The sequence below is a fragment of the Miniopterus schreibersii genome (assembly GCF_964146895.1).
Source record: "Miniopterus schreibersii genome assembly, chromosome: 2".
NCBI classification, from domain to species: domain Eukaryota; kingdom Metazoa; phylum Chordata; class Mammalia; order Chiroptera; family Miniopteridae; genus Miniopterus; species Miniopterus schreibersii.
This window is the reverse complement of record NC_138102.1, coordinates 18,410,793-18,437,688: the sequence shown is the minus strand read 5'-3', so window position 1 is coordinate 18,437,688 and position 26,896 is coordinate 18,410,793. Positions and strand designations below refer to the sequence as shown.

The following is a 26,896-nucleotide window of genomic DNA, read 5'->3' as shown; positions in this document are numbered from 1 at the left end:
GAAAGAGAGAGTAAGGATCACAAAACAAGCAGGTCTTAGAGAGACTGTACCATGGCCAGGCAAGGGGATGAAGAGACCCAATGTAATTCCATTGACTGGGTGATTTCATAGTCTTTTTAGCAAAGATGCTGCTTCTCTCGCTTCTGTCCCTGCTAGACAAGTATCTCTCCCTCTATTCTGTCTTAAAGGCTCTGCTTTTACTCATGGCTTCTGATAGTGCAGGGTCACTGTGCCTGCTTCATCATGTCTTTTTTCATCTGTTGCCACTATCAATGGCTGATTCTCTTTCAGGATCAAGTCGTAGTCAGAGGGGCAAGAATCCACAAGCACATAATCACTCTATTATCCTTGAGCCTATTCACATGCAGCGACCCTGCCTAGGTGTACATTCTTGGACAGATGAACATGACAGTGGGCATCTGTGACACACGGCATGGCCGCCTACGTCTCAGAAGCCACTCAGCACCACTTCTTCCAGCAGGGACCATGGGTGAGAACTCCATAAATGGAAACCATTCCTGGGGAAGGATTTGTGGGGTTTGTTTTGTTTCCAAGTTCCATAAAAGGCACTTTCTGTGCATTGATTATATTGATTTGGCTGTGTCGATACATAAAAGGGCAGCTGAAGTTTGACCTAAATAGCAGATCGCAATAATCTTCAATAGAGAACAGTTATTCGGTGGGGGGAAAAAACAGAAATTTTCCACTCCTTTTTTCTTAAGGCATTATATCAAATTAAAATAAAGCTAATAACTCACATTTTGTATCTTTACATCATTTTCCACTGAAAGGTATGGGAGCAGAATATCCATAGTTTCCACAGTCTATATGCTTGCCAGTACTATTGCTCTACTTACTGTGCTAATGGGAATATTGACTCTTGTTTGAATGCAGAAATAGCTACTGAAACAAAATGCTTTTGATGTAATTTTTTTTTTAAAGTGCAATCCCAGAAACCACTGACTAGACCAGGCAGCTCAGTTGTCCAGAAGCATATGGAAAGATTACACTGCTCCACTTCCTACTATCTGGATTCCTATCCATGATGTTGGTTAATCCCCACATCCCCTACAAGAGCACTGGAGCTTATGTGCAGCTCAGCATCCTGATGAACACAGGAATGCGAAAAGAATCTCATGGTTGGCGGGATAGAATGTCAAGAACACCACAGACATGAAGAATCATTCCTGACTTTCCTCAGTGCTCTTCCAACCTGCCACAGGAAATCAGAAGGATACAAATGAGCAAGGAATTTAAAAGGAAATGACCTAAAAATAACCTTAAACTTTAACAAGCACCACCTCATTATAATTCAGCACTAGTACTGCAGAGAGATGGGGGTGGAGGGAGGGACAGTCAAACAGCAACCAGCAACAAGAAGACATATATTTTTTAACTACACTGTTAGCTTTTTTTGACAACCCACCCCTGCTCCAGGTCTCCCCGAAGCCAGAAAGATTGATCAGAACAAGATGCGGCCAAGTGTTTTAAGCATGTGCACCATGGCATATGCCACCTCCTCCTGCAAGCCTGCCTCCTGCTTGGCTGCACAGAGCAAGTGAGGGCAAGGCAGGTAAGCTGCATTTTGTCTGACCTTCAATCAGCCTTGCCAGAAGGATCTAAGAGATCACTTCAGCCAGAAGGTGTTCACCTTTTTCATAGCAAATCCATACTGTATATTAAATCTTATAAAGGGATGTAACAAATAATGCAGATTAAACTAAAGCTGACAGGAAAGACCTGACCATTCAGAGGTCTGGGGGATGCTTTTCAGGAAGAGGGTGGATGGCAAGAGGCTCTGAAGGAGGGACTATTATGGGTTCCTGAGGAAGGAGAGTCATCGAGGCTGGACAATGAAGGGGGTCACTGCAGTGTAGGGAAGGTAAGAGGGGGTTGGGTAATTCTTATGGGGCCAATACCAAGGAGTCTGGACAGCCAGTGGGAGTAGTTCAGCCGAGACAATGGTGTGATCTGGTTTTTTTGTGTGTGTGTTTTTTTTTTTTAATCTTTCAGGCCACTGTGTGGAGAATGGATTTTCAGAGGGCAAGAACAGAAGCAGCAAGATTATCACAGCAGAAATAAAACAATTGTTTGCACCAGATGGAGAGAAGTGGACAAATTCAGAATACGTTTTGGAGATAGAGTGGGCAGGACTTGATGCTGGGTAGGATGGGACCGAAGGAAACAGAATCATCTAGATGGTGGCACTAGGTCTTGTCATGAGCCTCTGAGGAGACATCACTGCCCTGCTTATGACACTTCAATGGCTGCAGACGACATAAACTCTTAGAGAACCCCACCAATCTACTTGACCCTGGCAGGCCCATCTCCTTGTTTTCCCATCTAGGTCCCTGTAGTTCCCAAAGTGTCGCACCTTCCTGTGCTTTTACTCAAGCTCTTTCCTTAACCTGAACATATTCTTTTTTTTTCTTTCTAATATATCTTTATTGGTTTCAGAGAGAGGAAAGGAGAGGGAGAGAGAGAGATAGAAACATCAGAAAGATCAATGATGAGTCACTGATCGGCTGCCTCCTGCACGCCCCCTGCCAGGGGATCGAGCCCGAAACCCAGGCATGTGCCCTGACCGGGAATCGAACCTCAATCTCCCGGATCATGATCGATGCTCAACCGCTGAGCCACACGAGCTGGGCCTGAAAATATCCTTCCTTAGGAATTAGCTCAGGAAGTGCATCTCAGACTTCAAGGATAAGTAAACTATCCCTCTTACGGGCTCTTAAAACACATCGTGCGTACCACTAACCATGCTCAACTGAAAAGACTCGTTCATAAGTATATCCCCTCACTAGGCTGCAAACTCATCAATGTGAGGGCGGAATTTTACTGTTGTGCTACCTAGAACATGGTAGATAATTAACTATTCGTGGATGGCTGACACTTCCACGTCTTAGCACCCCTGTACCACTTAACAAATCTCTAGAATGCACACTCCGGACCTTACTTACTCTGGTGGAGGGATGTTCAATAAACTAACTTAAAACTAATATCGCCAGGCTCACGACATCCTCAATGTTTACCAAAGATAAATTTAGTTTTTGTTTTTCTGGCTTAAGGTTGGTTTGCATAACCTGTCTGAAGGCTCCTTTTGTTGAGAAAATGGGAGCTGAATTGAAGTAAAACCTATATCTTCTTCCCTGATAAACTTTCACTGAGATTTTTTATAGAAATGGCCATTTTCCAGGAACTTTAAGGTTTATTTCACCACATGAATGACAGGCTGAATTTAGTTGTAATTTCCTAAAAAGGTTGTGGCCATATTTCTGCAAATTCTTCTTGGTAGAATCATGGTTGGCAATAAATAACATGAAGGGAGATTATTTGGCGAAATTCTTTTCATGGCCCACAGTAGGATAGATCATAAAGCAATGTGATTCTACCTGGTAGTTCCCATCTTTAAGGTTGATGTCCTCAATTGTGCACACAGTAAGCAAAGGTAGCACAATTTATATCAATTCCAAACAGATCATTCTACTCTCTTCATAGAATCACGATTGTTTATAGTTCACTGTTTCTCACACTTTCTACTCAAGTGCCCATCCTGGCAGAGCCGAATAAATTCACATCCTCAAGACATTTATGGGTGGAGCCTAAAAAGACGTGGCGTGCACAAAATAAATGGCTTCGAAGTTTCAAGCTGCGTCTTCCCAATTCAAGAGAAGTTTGCTTTCCACTCCAACTGCACTCATGTTTATGTTTTACGGACTTAAAGGAGACTATAATTGATGCTGCAGAATGATGTACCATGTCTATCTTGTGGCTTCTTATATCCCCAGAACGCCCAGCAGTGTTCCCCACGAGGCTGGCATTTTGAGAGATGTGTGCAGTTAAAAATGGCCTATTATGTAAAATGGTTCTCAATTTAGGTTTTTTTAACATTTTCCTACGGTTAAATATACAGTAGATATTTTGGAAGGGATATCTACAGTCTTCTCAGTTCACCACATCAGGAGACATATACTGTGGATTTGTCCCATTGCTGATTATATCAATTCCAATCATTTAATTAAGGTGGTATATGGCAGGATTTTCTACTGCAGTGTCACTAATTCCCCCTTTGTAATTACCAAGTATCTTGTGGGGAGATAATTTGAGATTATGCAAACATCCTGTTACTCCTAAAACTTTCACCCACTGGGTTTAGCATCCATAATGCTTGTTTGAATCAATTAATATTATGATAGAGGTTAAATCTCGATTTTACATTTCCTTCACTCCTTCTACATTTATTAGTGTGTTTTTAAAAAATATATCTGTATTGATTTCAGAGGGAGGAAAGGAGAGGGAGAGAGAGGGGTAGAAACATCAATGATGAGAGAGTCATTGATCGAGCCCACAACCTGGGCGCGTGCCCTGACCGGGAATCGAACCCTGATCACCTGGATCCTAGGTCAACGCTCAACCGCTGAGCCACGCCCGGCCAGGCTTTATTAGTTTTTATTCTACTATAAGGAAGAGCTCTCCCTTTTTCTGCATGTATTTATTTACATATTACTTATTCATTAATTTAAAATGTATAGATTCATAGATTCTTTATCCCACTCCTTCCCTTGCCACCCCAATTAACTTTATTAGGCAATTCATGAATTGGGCAGCATCCCATCTAGCAACTATAAGGGCACTCCCAGATTCATGGATTCTTATTTAATTAGTTATAATACCTCACTATCACTTATTTTGATGCTCAAATTGTCCCAATTTGGCCAGTGGGAGTCCCTTCTAGATGGCTGCTGTTTCCTTTTTACATGTTCAAACTGGGAGACATGAGAAATGACTGACATTTACACTTCAAAAACTCAGTGCAATGAAGGACAAAGGAGGGCAGGAATTGTTTGGATTAAAGGAGGCTACAGAAACCTCTCAACTGGATGTAAGCCAGGCTCTAGGATTTTTGTTATTGTTATAAAGGACATTACTGAACAATCGATGAAATGTGCATAAGGTCTCTAGGTTACATAATAGTATTAATGTTAATTTCTTGATAGTCATACTACAGTTATGTCAAAAAAAATCTTTGTTTTTTAAAAAATATACCCAATGAAGTATTTAGGGGAAAGGGAGTATCATGTCTGCAATTTAATCTTAAATCAAAAAATAAATTACAGTTGTCTGTACTCAAATACATATGTAGAAAAACAGAGAAAGAGAGACAATGACAAAGCAAATGTAGTAAAATGTTAACATTTGAAGAATATTAGTAAAGGGCTTCCGGGAATTCTTTGTGTTATATTGCGATTTTTCTCAAAGTATGAAATTATGTCAAAATCAAAATATTAAAAAAACAAATGCACTAGTCCATACCTGGCCTGCTCATCTCATGCAGCAATTCCTTCTAAGGTATCACCAACCAGACATCCATCCACACCTTGCCTCTGTACAGTTCCCAGGAGAATGTGGCCACAGGGAGAATGTTCCATCACTGGGCATTTCTAGTGGCCAGCTTAACCCCAGATATGCCATCTTAGAACTTAGCTCCTGGGATGCTGCCTCTGATTTTGAAGCAAAACTGGATAATCCTGTCTGCAGCTCTATGTGGAGTCAGTGTGAATGTGTCCCTAGCCTTTCATGACATAAATGAAATGACTTACTGAACAATCACCATTACTGCCACTCACATCCAGTTCCACAGACATGGGACCAGTGTGGTTGCACAGGCCCCATTCTTGATATAATGACTTGATGTTGATGGCTTGAAACTCTTAATGATTTCTGAACAAGGGCCCCCACATTTTTATTTTGCACTTGGTACCACAAATTATGTACCCAGTTCTGTTGCAACACATCTATGTGGCACGTTTGTATAAACTGGACACCTGCAAGCTCAAGGTTTGGCTAGAAAACAGCACCTATGTGCCAAGAAAAACTAGCCCCCTCCTCCGGGTGCTTGCAACCACATTCTAGGGTGCACACCCCGGCTGGTGGAGAGCAGGCAGCATGTCGAACCCCACACCCTTCCTGGGCGAGGGGCTCCTCCACAGCGCACAGTTCATCGGCGGCCCGGACTCGCACATCCTTCAATAATACACACACACAGCAGTTTCAGTCTAAAGGCAAGGACGGGCTTTTGGTGGAGTAGAACAATATTTTCTCTTGACTTCGGTCACATTCTTCCACGGGGAAGGAGAGGAAGGTTTCAAGCTTTTGTGCAATGTCTACCAAGTGCTCAGAATTGGTCTTAACATATTTTGCACAACCCGTGGTTGAATTCCACGTCACGAAAAGAAGGAAGGGGACAGTGCAGGTAGAGCAGGTAACCTGGAGTTGTTTCAGAGCCGGATACTGCACATCGCAGACTTGTACGGTTGTAATGATTCGCCCACTCCCAACTCCCTTCGACCTCTTTTTCGTTGCAGTAAAGACTAGGCGTAGTGCACAAGCCAGGCAGGACCAAGATTATCCTTATAATAATGTTCTTCTGAGCCAGGGATTCACTAAGAAGCCAGATGGCGTGTTAGTCCTGTGATTTAGGCACAATCATGACACACAGCAAGCAAATGCCCTTTGACGGAACCATAGCTGGTATCGACAGGGCTCCTTTTCAGACCAAACAAACATTTATAACACAAAGCTGATATATAAGGCTCTGCCCTAGGCTCAGAGGCCAAGACAATGAGGGCAATGCAGCTGAATCTTAAAGCAGGCTATAAGCTAATAAAAATAAATACAAAAATAACTTCAAAATAACTGTGATTCTGGGAAAACTCTAAGTAGCACGGGAGAAGTACTAAGTAAATGCTATGAGAACTCCGAGGTGGGCATTTAGATTTTATCCAATTTGAAGCAGGAGATGCTAGATGGTTATCTTACTTAGTGGCTCAGTTGGTATGTCAGGCTGCTGAGGTCAATTTGTATTAAGGTATTTGCTAAACTAGGTTCAGTAAAGGAGATGGCCTGCAAGATGAGCCTTGATGTAGGGATTAGCTGGGGAGACAGAGGAGTGAGAGATGGGGCTGAGAATAGACTCCAAGAAGGAGAAAGAATATGACTGTGTCCAGAAGGGGGAAAGCAAGTCACATGTCCCAGAACCCGAGCTGTGCCAGCGCAACTGGCACTGGGCACCCTCATATGGATGTGATGGGTGACAAGGCTGGAAGAAGGGATCAAGGATGAATCTGAATACCAGACAGATGTGGCTGTACTGATGTGTTTTTATATTTAATTTTGCCAATAGAGGGGGGTCACTGACTGTTTTAGCAGCTGAAATTATGTATCAAAGTAATGAAGCAGAGATCCATATTTGAGATTTAATTGGATCTCTCTCTTGTATAGTTTTCAAAAAGACATGACCGCCCCAAGAAAAGAACCACAGGAATGAAAATACCATTTTTTACCGTGTGACTGTAAAATGAGCCAGGGAGTTTGACAGCTCTTAAATGAGATTCTCCTTTAAGCGCTTCATTTATTCTTGACATAATTGCATAGATATTTTAGGAGTGTTTCAAATAAACAACATATTTAAATTATATTCAAGATGCATCATATATGTTTATTCTTGAAAAAAAATCAACAAAATAGTGGTTTCCTGCTGAGTTTTATTCCAAGCAGTCAACTTGCTATGTGACTATAACAGGCAAATGTTTTCCCTTACCCCCTTCAACCCCAACTCCCATAATGAAGGAAAGGCCCAAGCGTCAAGAAAGGACTGACCGATCAAGGGTTAATGAAACAGGAAAAACATTTTGTGAGCAGATGAAGAAGAGGGAGAAAAACAGGAAAGAAAAGCAATGGCTAAGCAGCCAAATGTTCACCCATGAAAATAGAAGGACGCATAATTGAATATTCCCAGTTTTGACAATGGTCCAGCAGCAGCAGTAACAGATGCCACAGCAGCCCGACTACCTCCAGCTGGATTGGAACAGACAAACGAGAGAAGGCCTGTGGGAGATGCTCCCTAGGGATGGACTGGTGCCAACTTGGTGGGGGTAAAATGTGGGTTGGCTTTACTTATTTATTTTCCCCTTTAGAAAAATCACTTTGGAAACCAGGCCTCAGCTTTTTCCAGTCCCAGGAAGTTGGATGGGCAGCCAACATCTCTGACGCCGAGTGGAATTATTAAGGGATATACAAGTTTAAGATGACAGGAACATTGGCTACATCCTGTTTTATAGCCACTAAGGCAGCAAGCAATGTGTTGTGATTTTATATGTATGTAAAGCATATATAAATATATATGAATATATAAAATATAAATATATAATACATAAACATATAAGTATAAATAAGTAATGTAACTACGCATACATATAAATATATATGGAGCCCTGGTCAAGTGTGGCTCAGTTGGCTGAGTGTGTCCTGTGTACCAAAAAGTCACAGGTTTCATTCCTGGTCAGGGTACATGCCCAGGTTTCGGATTCAGTCCCCAGTTGGGGTTCATACAGGAGGCAACCAATCTATGTTTCTCTCCCACATTGATGTCTCTCTCCCTCTCCCTTTCTCTCTAAAAAAAAAAAAAGCAATAAAAACATATTAAAAATATATATAAATATACATGCAAAAACTTGACTGTGAGGAAGGATGCAATTTACTCAGAAACAGAGCAGGAAAGCAATCACTGCTTTTCTCAGGGAAACACACAAATGCCCATGACCTCTCCTTTCTATTATGGTTCTCAAACACTCATTGCACAGAGTAAGAGCACTCAGGGAGGGGTAAAGGAGGTAAGGTCTGTTTCCTTGTCTGCCCTCTGCAGCGTGGCCTCTAGCAAGTCACCTAACCTTCCTGAACATCACTCTCCCAGTCATTAAGTGATACAGTTGGATGAATGGGTTAAATCAACATTTCTCAAACAGTGCTTCCTAAAGGTTTTCTAAGAGTCTTGCTACTCAAAGAATGGTTAACAGACCAACTGGCAGAGTCAGCATCATCCTGGAACTCTCAGAAATAATAGAATCTCCAACTTTGGACTGGACTTACTGCATCATTTTAATTGAGTCATCTGTATTTTAAGAGGATTGCAGTTTGTCTGTATGCATGTTAAACTCTGAGAGACACTGTTCCTGGATAAGACAACCCAAAGTTATGTGATCATAAAATCACGTGGATAACTTCACACAACCACAGCCTCCCTGGTTTTCCCTCCAGAGTTTGATCTAACAGGTGTGTGTGTGTGTGGGGGGGGGGGGGGGCAGAAATCTGCATATCTAATTCTCCAGGTTGGTCCTTGTCAATGAAACTATGAGTTATATAAATAAGTAAAATAATTGTGTTTATATTGTTTCCCTTTAAAATCTAAGGATTTTTAATTGATATCATGCCAGTGAGCTTCCTGGTGTTTTTGCAGAGATTAGCTAACTTGATCATGTCCAGACACTACAGCCAACACATCCCTCAGCAGAATGTCCCAGCTGCCATGAAGGTTGTGCTCACTGTGGTTTTGAAATTTTTAAATTCTTCATGGATCATTGGTTAAATGTAGGAAGCAATAGCAGCCCTGATGTTGAACCACAATAATTTAATGAATGATATAAAAATGATACTAATTTTAAGTCCCCTCAAGACAACTGTCATCAGATGCATAAGCTACATTCATCTATCAAAATTCTTATTTAGCCCATTAAAATGTCTTCAGTACTTTAAAAACTAATCTTAAAAAAACAGCAACACATAGTGACAATTATATCCAATTTGGTTTTTCATTTATTGATTTTTCATTTCATTTATCTGTGCTTGCAAACAGTAGCCAGAAATATGTTATTTAAAAAAACATGAAAGTTATAAAAAAGTATGTGTTCTTTGTGTGCATTTTTTTCTTGCAAGCAAATAAAAAAAATTCCAAGCATGGTCCTTAAGGCAGGTTTTTTTCCCTCCATTTCTTGATGCCATTAAACATAGTTAAATTTCAATTTGCATTTTAATGTACGCTGGTCCCCAAGTCAGATGCAATATTTAATGACAAATCAAGTCATGACTTGCATCATTTTAAATAAATTAAAGAATTTGTCAGTAGTGACATAGAAATTAAAAATGTGTTGTAAATAGTATTAGAGATTATATTAATTACATAATATAGGCTTTAGTGATATTGCTTTTATAACTTAAAAGTCCTATCTTTACCATACTCATATGAACATATCATATACAAGAATGACAAAAATAATTTTTTAAACCCCTGAAGAGATTTATGAGATTATTAACCCAAGAGTATCAGGTGATTCTAAAAAAGTGGGAAGTGTGAAAAAAGTGTTTCCTATTTTTAACATTTTTTAAAATTCTCTCATACTTGGGAGAGCTGGATACCTAGGACTGGCCTAGACTGGATTCTTAGAGTCCACATAGCCATAATCTGCAGAAAAAATTACTACAGCACTAAAATTTTAATTCAGTTCAATCAATTTCAGTAAGTATTTACACACCTACTGGTGAATGATGCTGGTGCTTTCGAGGATTAGATAAGTCACAAAATAATAGCTAGTGATTGACAGGGGCTAACTCTATGTCAGGTAACATTTTAAACACTTATAGTTATCAATACTTCTAAGTCTTGCAATAATTCTATAAATAGGGACCCTTTTGTCACCAGAGATATTAAGACACAGAGAAATAAATAAATCGTCCACCATCAAAAAACCAAGTAGTGGAACTAGAACCGGAACCCAACCAGAGTCTGGGTTCTTCACCACCTGGGCACATGTGCACGAGCAAAGGCACATGTCAGCGAGGACAGCAAAGTGCACGCAATCGAAGATTACGGGAAATTAGTAAATGTGGGTCTGAACCATTCCTTTGCCAAACTTTGTAAGACAAGGGAAACCCCCTAGAGGTTTCTAGCAGGCATGTGACAATCAGAATTAAGTGAGCAAGTATGGAGGTGAGAGAGACAATGAGGTGGACAGATAAGAGAGATGCTACTTATAGTAATTTATAGAATATGTCATGTGGGCCCCAAAGAAGCAGAGGAAGACAAAGGAGGAACAGTGACCTTGAGAAGAAGGAATTCAAAGGAAGCCGTGTTGAAATCCTGTATGCTGCACTGCATCTCCTGTCTTCGGACAGAGCCCGATAACCTGCTCCCCCCTGAGTAGGGTCAAATGCCCTGGGGCTAGCCTGGATGAGGCCCTGCAGGGGGTCAGAGCTAGAAGAGTTAAAGGAGAGTAAAATCAAACATATTCCCTCTCTCAGCTGATCTGCAACTTCAAAGCCTTAAAGCATTTGTTGGCTAAGATGAACTAAATAAGTATGGGGAAATTGCTTCCTACTGTGCTTACGTTAAGAGCTCCGCTTGGCCTGCTGAGGCCCAGTTGACACCCAGGAGAGGGGCTCCCAAATCGCCAGCACAGTGAAGATGAAATGCGGATTCTGAGAGGAAGATTTCATTTCCCAAGAAGCATGAATGTCTCTGCAAATAGCAATTCGCTCCTATTCTTAATCCCCAAACCATCGACAACTGCTATGAAGAATTCCTTGAGTCCTCAAATAAGTCCCCCTTGTCCGATATTCTTCATGACATTCTCCAAAGGCAGCATTTGAATAAAACGACAAAAAGTATCTCTGCTCTCTACCTCTCTGTTTCTTTCTTGAGGGGCTTTTACACTCCTGAGGACACAAAGGAGGTTTTATGGGGACCCACGGGGGTGGGCGAGATAAAGACACTCTAAAGTAGGAGAAAGGAAGTTTGTGTATTTCTCAGTAGGTTTGAGATAAAGAAAACACTGATGCAGAAATATGATAAAGAAATATTGGACTCTCTTGAAAAGCAATTTTCTTTTTTTTCTTTTTTCCAAGTGTCTATTTTTTTTTTTTTTTAAGCCCCACTTGGAGCAAAGAAATGCAGTTTTAAAACCCATTTTCATGCTTAAGATTCAGTGGGAAGGGGTTTAATAGCAGGCTATAAAAATCCCTTACTCCTTAATGACTTATTTTTGCAGATTTGCTGTAAAGTACAGTAAACAGTCATTGCTCAACTCTTCCCACCGATGCCCCTTGAACTCTGCCATTGATGGTGAACAGCAGAATCCATTCGCATGGGTTTCTTTCCCCTGAGAACCGTTCCTTCCTGGCATTGTTGAGACGTCTGCACTCTGACAATCTAGGCAGAATCTCTTAGCCCAACTGATTTGCTGATTGTACTCCGGAGGAAATTATCAAACATGTAATGTACAATTTTAAAAGAGTGATTTATAGATGTAGAGACGATGCTGAGAGTTTTCTGCCATCCTCTAATGTGTATTCTGCATGTCCAAAGCCCCTCTTCAACCCTATTTAAGTCTTGTCTGTGTTCCCCCAGGACAAGGAATTCACCCAGAATATACTCACAGGCTATGCGCACAGAGGCCTTCCTGCTCTTGGAGGTCCCCAGGTGGCTCCATGCCACACACTGGCACCAGTAGTCTTCTGGCCCGTGGAAGTCCTCCACCTGCTGCCTGGTGACGTTGATAAACACCTCCCGGACCTTCAAGCCTGATAAGAAAACAGAGCAAATCCGATGAGGCTGTTATATTTCTCAAATAGAAAGTTAAGGCTAGCCAAACCTTTTCTTGTTAATTACACAATTCTGTTTTTAATCAAGGAGCAGTTTTAATTACTTTGACAATAATATATTACTGCTAATTAAATCCCAACAGTTGAGTAGGCTGGAAAGAGTAAGTGTAAAATATCACCGACCAATGTGGCTCTAATACAATATAATGGTTTCCACAGTGCCTGGGCTTAGTGCTTTTTAATCTTTCTTGGTGTAAAATCGACTATAAGAAATGTACCAAATTAGTTACTGGGATTGTAGAAGCTCAAGAGGCCTCAACAGACCAACCCCAGTGACATAGTTCCAGGTGGTTCTAAATGCCCCTACCCAAGTATAGCAGTGGGGACAGGGTCACTCTAGCAGTACAGCTTAGAAAAAAAACAGGGACAGCAAACATGCACGGGATGGGACCAAGGAGGGCCCAGCAAATGTGAGGCAGACAAGTGGAACTAAGTTAGCCTTAAAGCCCAGAGAGGAGGACTCGGGAAGGCCTTTGGAACAGTGGCAAGAGGAGGTGAAAAAAAGAGAGGCTTTTGTAGAAAGAGGGGCTAAGGGTACATCTGTGGAATGAGATAAAACTAAGACCTTGACCTTCTGTTGTTGTTGTTATCATCATCATCATCATCATCATCATCATCATAAGTACTTTGCATTTTCCTTCTAATAGTTAGAACGTCTGCCTGGTGCTTCTTACTGGGGAGTGAGTTTCTTCCAAACATCTGACCTAGGACTATCAGCCTTTCTTTCTTTGGGAAGGACAGTCACCTTGCATAGAATGCCAGGAATGAAAGGGCACAGCCCTCACTAGCCATGTTAGTTAAATCACCGCAAGCAGGGTAGCAGCCTTCATGTCGGTGCGCTCTCTCCATGCAGCCAACACTGGCCGAGGCTGGGCCTTGTTCAGGAGGCGCAGCGTGGGAAATAAGGGTGATGCATGATGAGTTTCACTGAAGTGTCTAGCATCCCGATAAGCCGTGAACCTGCTCACTCACTCCGTTTCCAGAGCACTCATGCAGTAGACACCGCTGCATCCCCACTTCGCACAGGTGAGAACTATGACTTAGACACATTTGTCCATAGTCACACCATCCAGATACAGAAGACCTGGGGTGTGGTCTATATCTGTCTTATACCAAAACCAGCACTAAACACAGGTCCCACTTAAAAATTCAATTCTTTCCCTGAATTTTAGGTGCTTACACTTCAGTATGGAAATAAGACTAACATGGAACATGTAAAGGAAAATTAACTGCGTAATTATGCTTTTTAAGTGATAAGGGAATTCAGGGGACACAATCATCAGTAGAACCTAAGTGAGCCAGGGACACTTGGGTGAGGAGGTGGACCATGATTGTATCTCGGGTGGCGGTAGGATTTAAAGAACATGGATGGAGGTGTGGGATTAGTCAGGCTGGGGAAGCATTCCCTTCCACCCAGTCAATGATGGGCTATTTATAGTGTGTGATGAGAGAGAGCATTATGGTCACATAAATTGCTATGTACAATTTGAGTTATCCTAAGTGTAGGAGGTAGCAGATATAGAACATCATCTTGGTGACAGTCGATTTTTCACATTTCTGCGGTTTGTGCAAAGTGCACAAGTACACCCTCTTCTCCGGCAGAGATGGAAGAGTCCTGAGAGCCATCTCCTAGTCTCCTACACTGAATAGGAAAGAAGCCTTAGAGGTGTTTTTATTGTTGTTGCTGCTTCTCCCTCCTTTGCACTTAAAAGGAGTGGGAGTGGGAGGGCAAGGACAAGAAGAAGGCGAAGTTGGCAGGTGACGAGAAAGGGAGAATGTCACAGAAAGAGAGAATAAAGCAAGATTATTTTTAAAAATGGTTTGTCAGGACAGAAACAGACTAGAGAGCAGCCCCCTCACTGGGGATCAGAAAGTACAGCTGAATAAACAAAAAATAAGGAACTGGGCTGTAGAGAAGAGGGCTTGTTTTATATTTTTCTCTTTGATTTCAGGCAAATGGGAGAGTATCTACTTTGAACAGTGAAAGGGAGGAGAGAGAACAGCAAATCGGTGTAGCCAGGTGATAGTTAGGGTAATGCTAATATGGCAGGGCTCCCCTGTCCCAGGTCATGGAAACGTATTAGGACAAAAACACCACCACATGGGAATCAGGCGTCTCACTGAAGAAGCATCTGTAAGCGCAAAAGGCCAGAAATGCCTTCAAGCTAATGGGGAACAAGCCTGTGTTTTCACTTTCTCCATCTTACAAGAATATCTAAGCTATTGGCTTCCTCTCAGCTGGAAATGAAGACAAACGCCATCGCAAAAATGGTTCAGGATTATCAGGTTTACATAGCAGGAAGTTTCCACATACAAACCTCAAAACTTGCTATGATTTAATCTAGGAGGCTTGGTATTTTAAGGGTACTAGGTATCAGTTTTAATGAGGTATGGTAAGACACAGAGAAACAGAAATAACTGGCATAAAGAAAAAGGTTGACACTCACAAATCCCTAGAAACAGGAAGCACAGCACACCATGCAGGGACACACGGGGAAGCACCAGGGTCAGCCAGCAGGCAGAAGGGCAGGGGGAAAGGTGGGCAGGAGGGTTTTTTGTGTTTTCCATGGGAAGGAACTGGAGAGGCAGCATAAACAGATTTAGAATTGGCTAGTTTGAATAATTCTGGGACACAATGGCTACCCTAGTTGTCTGATGCCTAGTCCTGGATTTGGTGCAGGGAAATATTATTGGCCCAGACTGTAAGAGCTCCGTGAAAGAAGTGGTTGGGGGAATACGCTCTGAATTGGTTGGTGTGCATAAGAAAGGCATGCTCACAGGCAAATTGTTTGTTATCGCTAGACATCAGCCAGCCCTTTGCAGGGGATTACCTCCAGAGTCAGCTAAACCCCAAGATGTCAGAGCACCAAATGCAGAAAGTAGAAAATATGGTTACTGCACATGGTTTGCTTTGGAAAGCATGGACATTCGACCATCAACCCCACCATGAAGGTCATAGCTGATCTTCCCCCATTCTTGTCAGGAAGCTTTGCAATCCCTCATTCAGACTAACTACAGTTGAGAGGAAAATGTTGAAGTCATAGTTTCAACATTAGAATGGCTCAGTTACAGGTCCTTCCCTGAGGTTGCCCACGAGATTGGCAAAACAAAACAAATGTAAAATAACTATTTTAAAACACAGTGTATTTTTTCCTCAGGTAGCATCTGCGGGGATAGGCTTCTTTAAAAGGCCCCAGTGGCATCATCCCCCCAAAGGCAGTATGTTATCTCGCTGGATTAGACCTCTTCTTCTAACATGAGGTCATCAATCTTGTCTAACCATCCCCTCCCTTGGAAAGTCATGAACACTTTGTATCCATTACACTTTTTTCTACAATTACAAGAAATTATTGAATAAGATAAAAATTTAAAAACCATTATATTCTCTCACAAATCTTCATTATAGCTATGTCTTGTGATATATATTTTATATATGTACGTCTGTATATATACTATATATAAATGTTATACAACAGATACACACACATACGAGAAGCCTCACACAGGAAACATTCACGGAAAGCAGCTCTATTTAAGGAAACCTCCACCCACTTGCCTTCCCTGAGGTTCATCCAGTCCTGTTGCAGAGAAAGCCATCTACTTCTACATTTCCAGAGCTGGCAGCTAACAAGTTCATAGGAAAGGCTACAGAAGAGCAAAAATCCCAGGCAAGCAGAAGATGGCATCCCATGAATAAGAGAGGCATTCTACCTGATAAGTTGTGTAACTCTAATAAGCATGGAAAAGTCCAACCCTTTAAATTATTGTGCAAATTATAACCACCGGCCCTTGTTATGGAGTAGAGTCTTACAGAATATAAAAATACGACTATGAGACTGATATGCTAATAAGCTTTCAATGCCGTTGGATGGTTTAGTTGTAGATAGACTAATGCTGGCAGCAGTTGAATAATTGCTCTGCATGTACTAAGCATAACAGAGCAGCACAGAGCTTTATCATTTGTCAGCTTTATTTGTTTAAATGAGAAAAAACGCTGACAGCATTTATTGCTGTAATCCCCTTACTTATCAGATAGAAAACACTAGTGACTCTTAGCAGGTCTAATCCTGTTGGGAGACTAAAAGTTAGAGAATTTTCCAACGAATTGAAGGTATACGCTCCAATGTTCAAAGAAGAGAAACATAGAAGGCAGGAGGAAAGAAAGAGAGAAAAAGAATGAAAATCATTTATTTCGGGTCAGTTTCTAATTAAGGGCTCTAGTCGTAGTGCCAACTTGTTCTGTAGGAAAGAAAGGATTCGGGAATAGTATTTAACATTCAGCACCATGCCAACCGCAGCCCTGTGCCTACTAACAGCTGTCCCCACGCCTCGTATCTACTGCTCATCGCCATGCTTGCACAAAGCCCGTCAGCAGCGTTCTGCCTGCTGGAGCTGCCAACATTTCTCAGATACACCTGGTGATGGGCGCCTGGCTAGGAATTTAACCCGGTTCTCCGTGCTTACCATTCCTCACAGCTCTATGTTCTTGAACCGTTTAGAAGTTGTCTGTAGCAGGATGCTTGGTGCAATAAACTGAGTAAGTAAAATCACGAAGCTAAGTGAGAATTCCTCTCCCTCCTCTGAGATGTTTTTCATTTCTCAAACTGCACCAAAGCAGTGAGAGGCCAGCAAACTAAGTTTTGATGAATTTCTCTCTTGTCCAACTTCCTGTTCCCGTTTCCCTGGGCCGCTTTAGCCCAGTGTCTGGCCCACTCTGGGCCTGGTTTTCCACACTGCCATGTTTTGTGATCGAGGGTTAAGCAAAACGATTCTATAGCTTTCCAGAGAGAAAGCTCCGAAAAACTGTTCTAAAACAACTTCCTGAGTAGTATAGGGCCCTGCTCAATTCTCTGAGAAAGAAAAAGAAAATCAAACACCCTCCGAAAAGCCACCATCTCACAATGAAGAGCCTTCTCTAAGGGACCATCATCTCCCTCGGTAGCTCAGTCCCTCTGACACTTGGCTTTGGCTCTGAGTCAGGCTCTCCGTACCCCACTGCCCCGAGAAGGCAGAAAACTGCCCATTCAGCTGGGAGAAGTGAGTCCACACACACACACACACACACACACACACACACACACACACACAATGTTTTCATGTATATATAAAAGTTTTCATTTTTCTCTTACTAGTCCAAGTTAGAGCCTATATGCTTGAACAATGAGAAGCTTCCTCATATGTTGAATAACATATTGTTATGATCATTACTGATGATTATACCTTTGTAAAGTAATTACTTTACTTTTGTTAATACCACCGCAAGCATTATCTTATCCATCTTAACACCATGCTATTTTATTTCCCCTTCTATTATTATTTTGCCATAGATCCCATAGGAATTCCTTATTGCCATAGTAAATACATCAAAGATGTTATACGATTTATGACATACATTATTAAAAAATTATATGTGCCTGCCATTGTATTAGGTGTTGAGGATACTATGACAAAATAGGGGATCAAGATCCCCACCCTCAAGGAGATTACAAGCTAGACTGGAAGACATTTCAATCTGTCCCAACAATGCAGTGTGACGATTGCTCTGACAAGAGAAGAGCAGGCTGAGACAAGGTCACACAAAAGGGGCTTCTATCCTTTCCACAGCATCAGCAAAATCTTCTGGGAATGGTTCCCAGTCTACCAAGGAATTGAAGGCTCTGTCTTCACCCAATATTTAGCTTGGCATCAAGGGCAAGGCTCTGGTAAGGAAACACGAATCTGAAACATATTTGAAGTTTCAAAATTCTGAGATATAGGAAAGCATTTTTAGGGAAGTGTGCCTCCATTTCTTGGGTTGGGAAGGGGGACTTATTTGTCTTCAGGCCAACATGCTATTGAAATAGTAAATTAAATGTAGATAATTAAAAGGTAGAACCATCCTTCATTTTACTGGCAGATGCTTAATTAGGGCTAAATGTAGTTTGCCACTTTATTTCAGCAACAAGATTAAAATGTATTTTGATTAAAAAATAGCCCTCCTTTGAATGTGCACCATGCCTAACGAATACTCTTTAGTTTCCCCTGGATAATAACCACTCCACACATTCCTCAGAAGCACCAGGAGTTCAGTCTTAAGTACAGAAACTAAGAATACACCCAAGCTCTCCAGTTTCCTCCACACTAGAGATTAGAATTAATCAGCACCAAGGTGTCTGGCAGAGAAAAGCAAATTAACTTGATAGCGTTGCCTGATAACGGAGAGAAGGGAAACTTAAGAGGCAGAAGTGGGCATGGCAGGGTTATTTAGAGGACGGCACCCTGTGAATGACTCACTCAGACATCATACTCCCAACCTGGCGAGAAACACTGGTGTGATTTCCAACCGGCTGCCCCAATCAATGACCTTCCATTCCCGAAGTTACTAAAGTCACCTCCTGCTGGGAGATGGAGTCCTGAGGCCAGTACATTTATCACACAACTTCTATCTCCCGAACTGGCCCTGAGAAAAATGCAGACTAAATGTAAATGGAATGAGTGAATCACAGGCAGGTGGAATGTCATTCCAGGAAAGCAAATTATTTACCTGTTAATAATATTAGCCCTTCTTTCTTTCTGGAATTGTAAAAGTCTATAATTTTCTATTTTTGAAGCATAATCACCAGGCACTTACCCCATTTAAGAAAAAAGAGCCATTGTATATTTATCATTTTGAAGGCTAACCTTGACTAAGCACTTGCTATATACCAGGCACTGAACTAAGCATGTCATGTGTATTAAGTTCTGTTACCTTCATGATGGTTCTATGTGGTAGATAGAATTATTACTGCCATTTCACACATGGGGAAACTGAGGCAGAAGGAAGCTAAGTAACATATCTACCTGAAAGAGTTCATAGATAGAGACCCAGAGTTCAAACACAGTGTCCTCTAACACTAACACCCATGCCCTTCACCGCTGGACTATTTTCAGTTGTTTTTGGTTTTATTTTTAGATCCTTATAATTCCCACTTCCAAGAAAAGAAACACACTTCTGACTGTTGCACGAACTGAAAAGAATGAAAAAGTCTAAAGACACTGGTCAAGAATTTAGGGTTTAGAACCAAGCTCTGCTCAATATCGGAAATTGTTATTAAATGACATAAAAATGTTGGCTGCTTTCATATCTCTGCTAAGGATGGAATGAGAGTAAATGATCTCCAGATTTTTTAGGAAAGGTGGAATTAGACACAAGGGAACAAGTCCTTCACACTCTATCACAGGTTCATGGGAGGAATTCATAATATTTTCCTGAAAACCTTTTACCGTTCTGTCAGTCCTCTCGCAGAGGCAGAGTGCTGAGCAAAGTGCAGTCTGCATGGGGTGGGAGAAGCTTTCCGTGAAAGTGAGTTTTAAACACACGGGCTGCCCACGCAGCATCCGAGAAATTGATTATTTCTGTGTTATGTGGTCTGAAATATATGCTTCCCAAACGTACCTCGGTGATTTGTGAATCATTGAAGGCAACCTCAAATTAATGGTTTTTTGGGAGATACTATATTCAAATCCCCATCACCAGCATGGAAAAGTTCTTAGATGTAAACTTTTAAGATTTAATGCATTTTTAGTTCTATTCTTCTCGCTTTTCTCAACACAATCCATTAACCTCTTATCCCTAGAGAGTGACTTCTGTTGTTTAAAAAGGAAATCACACACAATGAAATCCCCAAAATGATATTCTTTAAGAAGAAAAATATGAGTTCACCAGAGTTGAGACTTTTCCCATAACGCACTGGAATCCACATTATTTCACTCATTAGAGTTCGGTATCTCCAAGGTAGAATAGGCTAGGAGCCACGGTGCGCCATTAGGGAAACTCCTGTTTTTACTGAGCAATAAAGAACTGGTTTTGCTTATTGATAACTCAAGCTTCCCACAGGCTACATTATCCTGATTGCCAACAAGTTTTGCTGGTGGTGGTGGTGGTGGTGGCTTTTGTGTGCATGTGTGCGTCTGTCTATTTTGTTAGATTAAAGCTCTTCATTTCTGTGTTACTGATCACACCACCCTTTGCTCAGGGGCATGATTCCTGTGTTGAGATTACCTCCCGACTCCAGATGTTAACAGAGGACAAACACAAGGGAGAAGAGGCCCCATATTTCCAGATGAAATGAGGCAGAATAAATGAAAGGATCCCCTGGCTTGTGCAGGAACGGAGAGTGTACATTACTAAGAGGTATAGCCAGGGCTGTGCAAACACACTAACTCATGTCAAATAAATCGTACTTTTTGCAGGAAAGAACTCTAGCTCTGGGTTTTTCCAAGCTAAATTGCATGAAAACACACAATCCTTTTTCTTCTCATTCGAGCTGTTAGATGACGGAACAAATTACCAGAAAGACCAAAGGCAGTTTGCAGCCTTTTAACAACTGTAAGGACTTACTGCTTCCAATCTGGAAACACAAAAGATTCTGTGTCTTACTCCAAACACTCCCAGGTCCTATGCATTTCCCACTAGTTCCGCAAAGCAGAGAAATCTGCAAGTAAAAAAGTATCAAAACCCTCTGGGATTTGAGAAATGGAGACTGCATTGGCCAAAGATATATAAGCAGTTATATCCAACTTCTTAAAAGAATACAGATATTTCTCTACCTCTGGTCAAATGCGGTCTCACTGTCCTTGGTCTCCCAGCTCACTCACTGCTGCTGGATGGGCAGGAATTATTTTACAGACCCAATCAAAAGTCATTAAGTCTGTAAGGGTAGTGAAGCCCTGAGCTCAAGCTCGGCATTGAAGAACCCAAGGGAAGTAATGCATCTATTTTTCAATACCTGAGGCCATTTTGTTTCCAACTTTAATTGCACTTATGTATTGGTTTTGGGTATAATATCTCCACTCATCTTGCTCCACTTTCCACTACCCCACTATTAATACAGAGCCTAGGAAACATAATTGCAGTGTGCGGTAGACAGCGGTTTTCATTAACTGCACAGACGAAAACTGTTTAGGGAGAGACCTTTCTTCCCTATTGATTCAATCAAAATGACTTGGAAGAAAAGGTTGTGCTTATTAAATTCTTTTCAAAAAGGCAGCTGTTAAAATTTAAATTCGTTCTCAACAGCATTGTTAAAAAATGGTATATAATCTCTTCAGATTTTGTCATTTATGAATTTTTGTTCTTTCCAGTTCCTTTGGAATTTGCGACTTTTTATTGGTCTTTTTTTCTTACATGTAGGAAGTGGAGAGGTAAGGCTTTTACATGGAGACAGAGAATATAATCACCGCCGCTGTCTGCAAGACATGGGGTTGCCTAGCAATGCGAGGGGAATTAAAAGGGGGAAGCAATAACAAAACAGAGCGCCGCGAAATTACAAGAGGGCAGTGTCGGGGTGGCTCGCAATACTTATCCAGGGGTCTTTAAATGAGACCGGATATAGGATTTTCTAGCAGTGGTATAAAAAATAGATGATCATTTTTCAACATTCTTCCTCTCTTTCATTTGGAGCAGTTCACCCAATGGGACTCCGCTATTTTGAGTTCATTACTGGGCAAAATCTAGGACAGACACATCTGAGGATTAAACAGACAGCCCCACTGAGCCACTGGTATTTGAGTCCTTTCCAGTTGGACTAATTGAGTACATGATACATGAACCTTTCATATGCTCTATTGTTTCATAGGCTTTTGCTTATGTGGTAAATGCTGTTCCCGTTGTTGCTCTCTCCCAAATTTCAGAGTCTTCCTTTGAAATTTTCGTGTCCAGATAAGTGAGACTCCTATTGTTTGTGACTCAGTCTCTCCCAGCAACAGATCTATCAGGATCCCAACCTTGGGGGCACAAAAGCAGAATCTTTCCTGACATCAAGATTTGATGTGCTGTCTTTTGATTACACCAAATTTGGCCTTGATTACGCCAAATCCATCTTAAAAAAACAAAGCAAAACAGCAACAAACAAAAACCTCAACTATATCTGGAATCCTGAAAATGTCTCTGTATCTTTGGTTGTAATAAACTTTTGTCTAACAGTGCCATAAACATGACACAGAAAAAACGATTGGCCTTTACAGAGATGGCAGATACGGACAAGAATAAATAAATTCCAAGGGGACAACTATAGGATGATACACTCAGGAAATTGAAACACTAAACAGATCATGATGGGAAATGATGAGCCATGTGCTGAAACTCATCCTTTTGTCAGTAAAGGAATCTGGCAATGTTTTCATTGAGAAGAAGAACAGAGGAATCTGGTTGTAAAGGTGGCTTATATGTCAAGGAAGTATATCTGAAGTGCCAATCAGGAGATACAGGTTCTAGAAAGAGCTATGCCACGAACCAGTTATATCTCTTGGAACTTAAGACTTTTAATGGATAAAATAGGGATGTTAGGTTATCACTAAGATCCCTTCCAGTTCTCACATTTAGATTCCAGAGCTCTAAGCATCTTTTTGGTCTATAAAACAACAGCTTTAAAACTGGCACTTTTTTCCCCTTCCTCATACTAGTTCCACACTGGAACGAACAGGGGATCGTGATAAGGCTTTAGGTGTTTCTCTGCCTTCTAACATTATGCATTTACACTGCAATCCCAAGTTGGTTCAGAGCTGTACAATATTTAACACTGCTTGTATATATATGTAGCTTTTTGCCTTCCTCTTTATTGATTCCTAGGCAGAGACAGAGTATTACGTGAAGATCTCTTTGTAATAATTTTCCCCTTCGGCTTTGGAACACAGCACACATTGTGCTTACTCCCTTGTCAGCTGCTGACTATGCCCCCCCGACTCCTACGGAGGTATTTCTCTAGATCCATTCCCTTTTCATATCACCTGTTCTCTCTTGACAACTCCTCCGTCTCCCTGATTTCATTCTTTATTGATGATTACCAATTCCACTTTTCTATCTCTGAGCTCTACCCAATTCCAGACCTACACCTCCTCATTATATCCCAGAAGTATTTAAAATTCAGCTTGTCCAAAAAATGACACTTTTCTCTTTGCTGATGTAATTCATTATATTAATTGCATTACCCTCTGCTTCTTTAAGAGATTAATTTTTATTCCCCCAACTTTTTCATTCACTCAGTCAGCTATTAGGTCTCATATGTTAACGTGCTTCCCATACTGGATTTCTACTCCTTATTTCTGTGGTCACCATTCTAGAAACAGACCCTACTTTTTCTCAACCAAATTATTCAAGTCTCCTCACTTCCCTGTTCTCTTTGCTTCTTACCATTCGAAAAGTTGGGCCAGATTCATCCTTGGAAGCGGAGCTCCAGCCACTGTCCATATAATTAACTCCCATCACCAGCAAAGTATCCATAAAAGTAAGTAAAGAACTCCTCACTCTGGTACTGGAGGGTTTTCATGCCATTAATAGAACAAACTTTTCCAGCTATTAGCTGCTATTCTCTAACATCAATTTTATATTTTAACCAAACCAAACTTCTGTTAACACATGTCAAGCCTTCTTTTGTTTGCTGATGTTGAACTTAAGACTCCCCAGACTCCTTTCGGTCCACTTAGTGAGCACCACTGGGGTCTATTTGAATTTCACACTCATCAATGTCCCTTTCAAATGCTATTGCTTCCATACCTTTCCTGATAGTCCTAGTTACATGTGATTTTTTTTCTTTTCCTTTACAGCACCATCTACCTCTCTCTTGGACATTTAATATGTACTGCACTATGGGTATATTGATCTTACACTTATCTGAAGGTGTAAAGCCCCAGAGATCAGTGTTTGCATCTTACCCTTCTTTGAATACTTTGAAAGGCCTAACCTAGTGTATTGAATGGCACTGGCATATAGCTAATAAATTAAACTGAACTGAAACTTCCTAATTATACTCCTTTTTTTCTTTTTACTTATTAAAGTCTAATTATCTATTGAGTGAATCGGAACTAATTAAATTAATAATCTAGGGTGAGACCAGATTGGATTTAGAATGAGACTAAATTTTCAGGTAGTCTGAGGAGCCAAAGTTCAAAAGCATATACCGTTTCTGTTATACACTAAAATATAAAACGTTGTAATTTTTTAAAAGCTTTGAGTCAAATGATCTTGCTCTGAAATTCAGCACAAGCCCATAGTTTACTTAATCTCTTAGAGCCTCAGTTTCCTACCCAGAGGACTACTGCAAAGACAGTAAGATACTATCTGTCAAATGCTTAGATACGTCCTAGTTCATAGGAAGTGCTTGATAAACATTAGCTAGTATGATCATTAATCTCATCATCACCACTCGTCAGCCACAATAGCCAAACTAATGAAGAAAAGATGGGCCTAAAATTATTTTATACTGGAGATTCTGTTTAAGTCTGGTAATCTAACTTGGGCTTTATCATTACCCAGTAACCAAAAGAACTTAAGACTCAGAAACCACTGACTGTGAAGGAAATACGCAAGAATACTATCTAGGAGGAAAGATTAAAGAAACTGAAATTATGCCGCTTAAAAAGGCATTTGCTTGGTGGAAGATTTGTCTTCAAAGATATTTAGAACTCAAAAATGAGAAAAGGGACTGCCTGACTTTATTTCTAGTGAGACTATTAACTTCCATGCAAAATTAGGTGTCAAAGTCACACAGAGCAGGAAAAAGCAATGCCCCTGTGCCATAGGGAGGCGACTAGCAAAGGAGCTGTGGGGCCATTTAAAGAGATGATTGCACTTTATTCAATTTAGACAATGATGGGTGTCTTACATAAATTGAAATATGAGGATCTGAAGAGCTATCAATGGATTCTTCACACTCTTACCTGAACTCTCATCCAGACTCTCCTCAGAGACATGCTCATTTTGATGGACCCACTCGCCATTGCATTTGAAGAATATCTGCATGGCTGGCCTTGCTTTGCACCTCAGTGCAATGGGGTTGCTCTTGATGATATAAGCATCGTCTGGCTCCTCTATGAAATGAGGCAGTGTCCCAGGAGCTGATGGGATGGATTCAGGGAGGGCTTCGCCATTGTCAGTTCCTGCAAAATTAAGGAAGAAATTAGAAAGAGCCTACACTGGCGGCACATACATCAGGGCACAAAGCACAACCCACACCAGTTCTAAGAATCTTTGCTGAAAACCTCTGCATCATATTAATACAGCAGGCTCATAAGGCCTGTGTAGGTGAATTATTTTCCAGTGTCACTGGAAAAATGAAAATAATGAACAGGAGCCCCCCCCCCCCCTTTGCTGAAAGAACTGAGATAAATATCAGTGTCCTGAGAAGCTGACTCTTAAGATTCAGTCTGGTGAGTGGTACCTCAAGGTGTTCAATAAAATAATGTGAAACAAATGTGGTGCTCCCACAAGTGTGAATAAAGGCATGTTGATGGAGGATGCGCAGTCATAAGACACATCCAGACAATTCCAAATTGTCCGCTTTCCTTACCTATGAAACTTTGGAGGTCATCTGCTATTCCACCTTGGATAAGGTTTCTTCCCAAAACTCACCAACTGAACTAAACTATGAAAGGAAGGCACATTGTTCTGTCTGTTGTTGGCCACTGTTCTCTACCCCAGTACTCCTTCCCTATATACTATGAATCTCACTTTCAAGGCTAAGAACTACAATCACTAAAATAGCTATGTACTTTTAGTTGAGGACTTATAATCACATTTGCTCAAAAGGGAGAGAGAGAGAGAGAGAGAGAGATGATTTTCCCCTAAATTGAGGGAACTGATGAGTGGAGTAAAGCAATATTTTTTATATTTTGGTAAAGGCAGGACTCCAGACTTTGCTTCATTGCCTATTCACTACATTTAGCAAGGACTTAAGTCCAAGCAAATGACCTTAAAGTCGAGGGAAGAAAGTTCTGGCTGCTGAGCAATATGGAGATGACCGAGAAGAATGGTATCTGTGCCTTCCAATGGCCATTGCAGAGCAAGAACAAAGAATGCAAGGATTTCAGTACCAACATCAACCAGGCCCTGGAAAGGGTCATTCCCATTCAAAGCAAACCAGTCTTAGGATTAAGCTGGGGAAAATTAACCTAGTAAAACCACTGTAAGAACAACCCAGTGCATCAGGAGAGAGCCTAGGAGACAGGGTGCGCCCTGTGACCCAATCTCACTCCGTAGGCTATCAGTGTGATTCTGAACAAACAGAACCTCATATTCACACTGGCCAGCACTGTAAGTCATCCGCCACTATCACTGCAATAAATATACTGCCTACCATAAAACAAATGCACAAATAAAAACAATGTAAATCAGCAAGCATCGTCAAAGGCAAACATAATTCACAACATTAGGAATACTGTCTTGTTTTAAAACTTTTTAAGGGAGCACTCTCAAATGTAAAAAGAAGGGGGGCTAGGACACAGAGGTATGGCTGCCTATAATTATATTTTTGTGTAAGAAAGAAAATAAAGGAACAGTTATAAAAAAGGCTCCTTGCCAATAGGATCATACGAGCACTATTTGTGCCACTACAATAAATTAAACATAAAAATTGTATGGTTCTCCAAACTATTTTTTCCATAAAAT

The 26,896-nt window shown here is 41.0% G+C and overlaps 1 protein-coding gene across 10 annotated transcripts in view; it reads right to left on the bottom strand.

Annotated features, from left to right (window-relative positions):
* The window catches only part of UNC5D (unc-5 netrin receptor D), a 680,073-nt gene that overhangs the window by 405,362 nt on the left and 247,815 nt on the right, over window positions 1-26,896 (bottom strand). For all 10 annotated transcript variants that reach the window (XR_013998001.1, XM_081125678.1, XM_081125672.1 and 7 more), the window contains exons 2-3: window positions 25,171-25,389; window positions 12,271-12,414 (exon numbers count right to left, since the gene is read on the bottom strand). Coding sequence is in view for 9 of the 10 variants with exons in the window: in XM_081125678.1 (XP_080981804.1) it covers window positions 12,271-12,414; window positions 25,171-25,389 (363 nt within the window). In the remaining variant the exon portion in view is untranslated. The remainder of the gene's footprint in view (window positions 1-12,270; window positions 12,415-25,170; window positions 25,390-26,896) is intronic.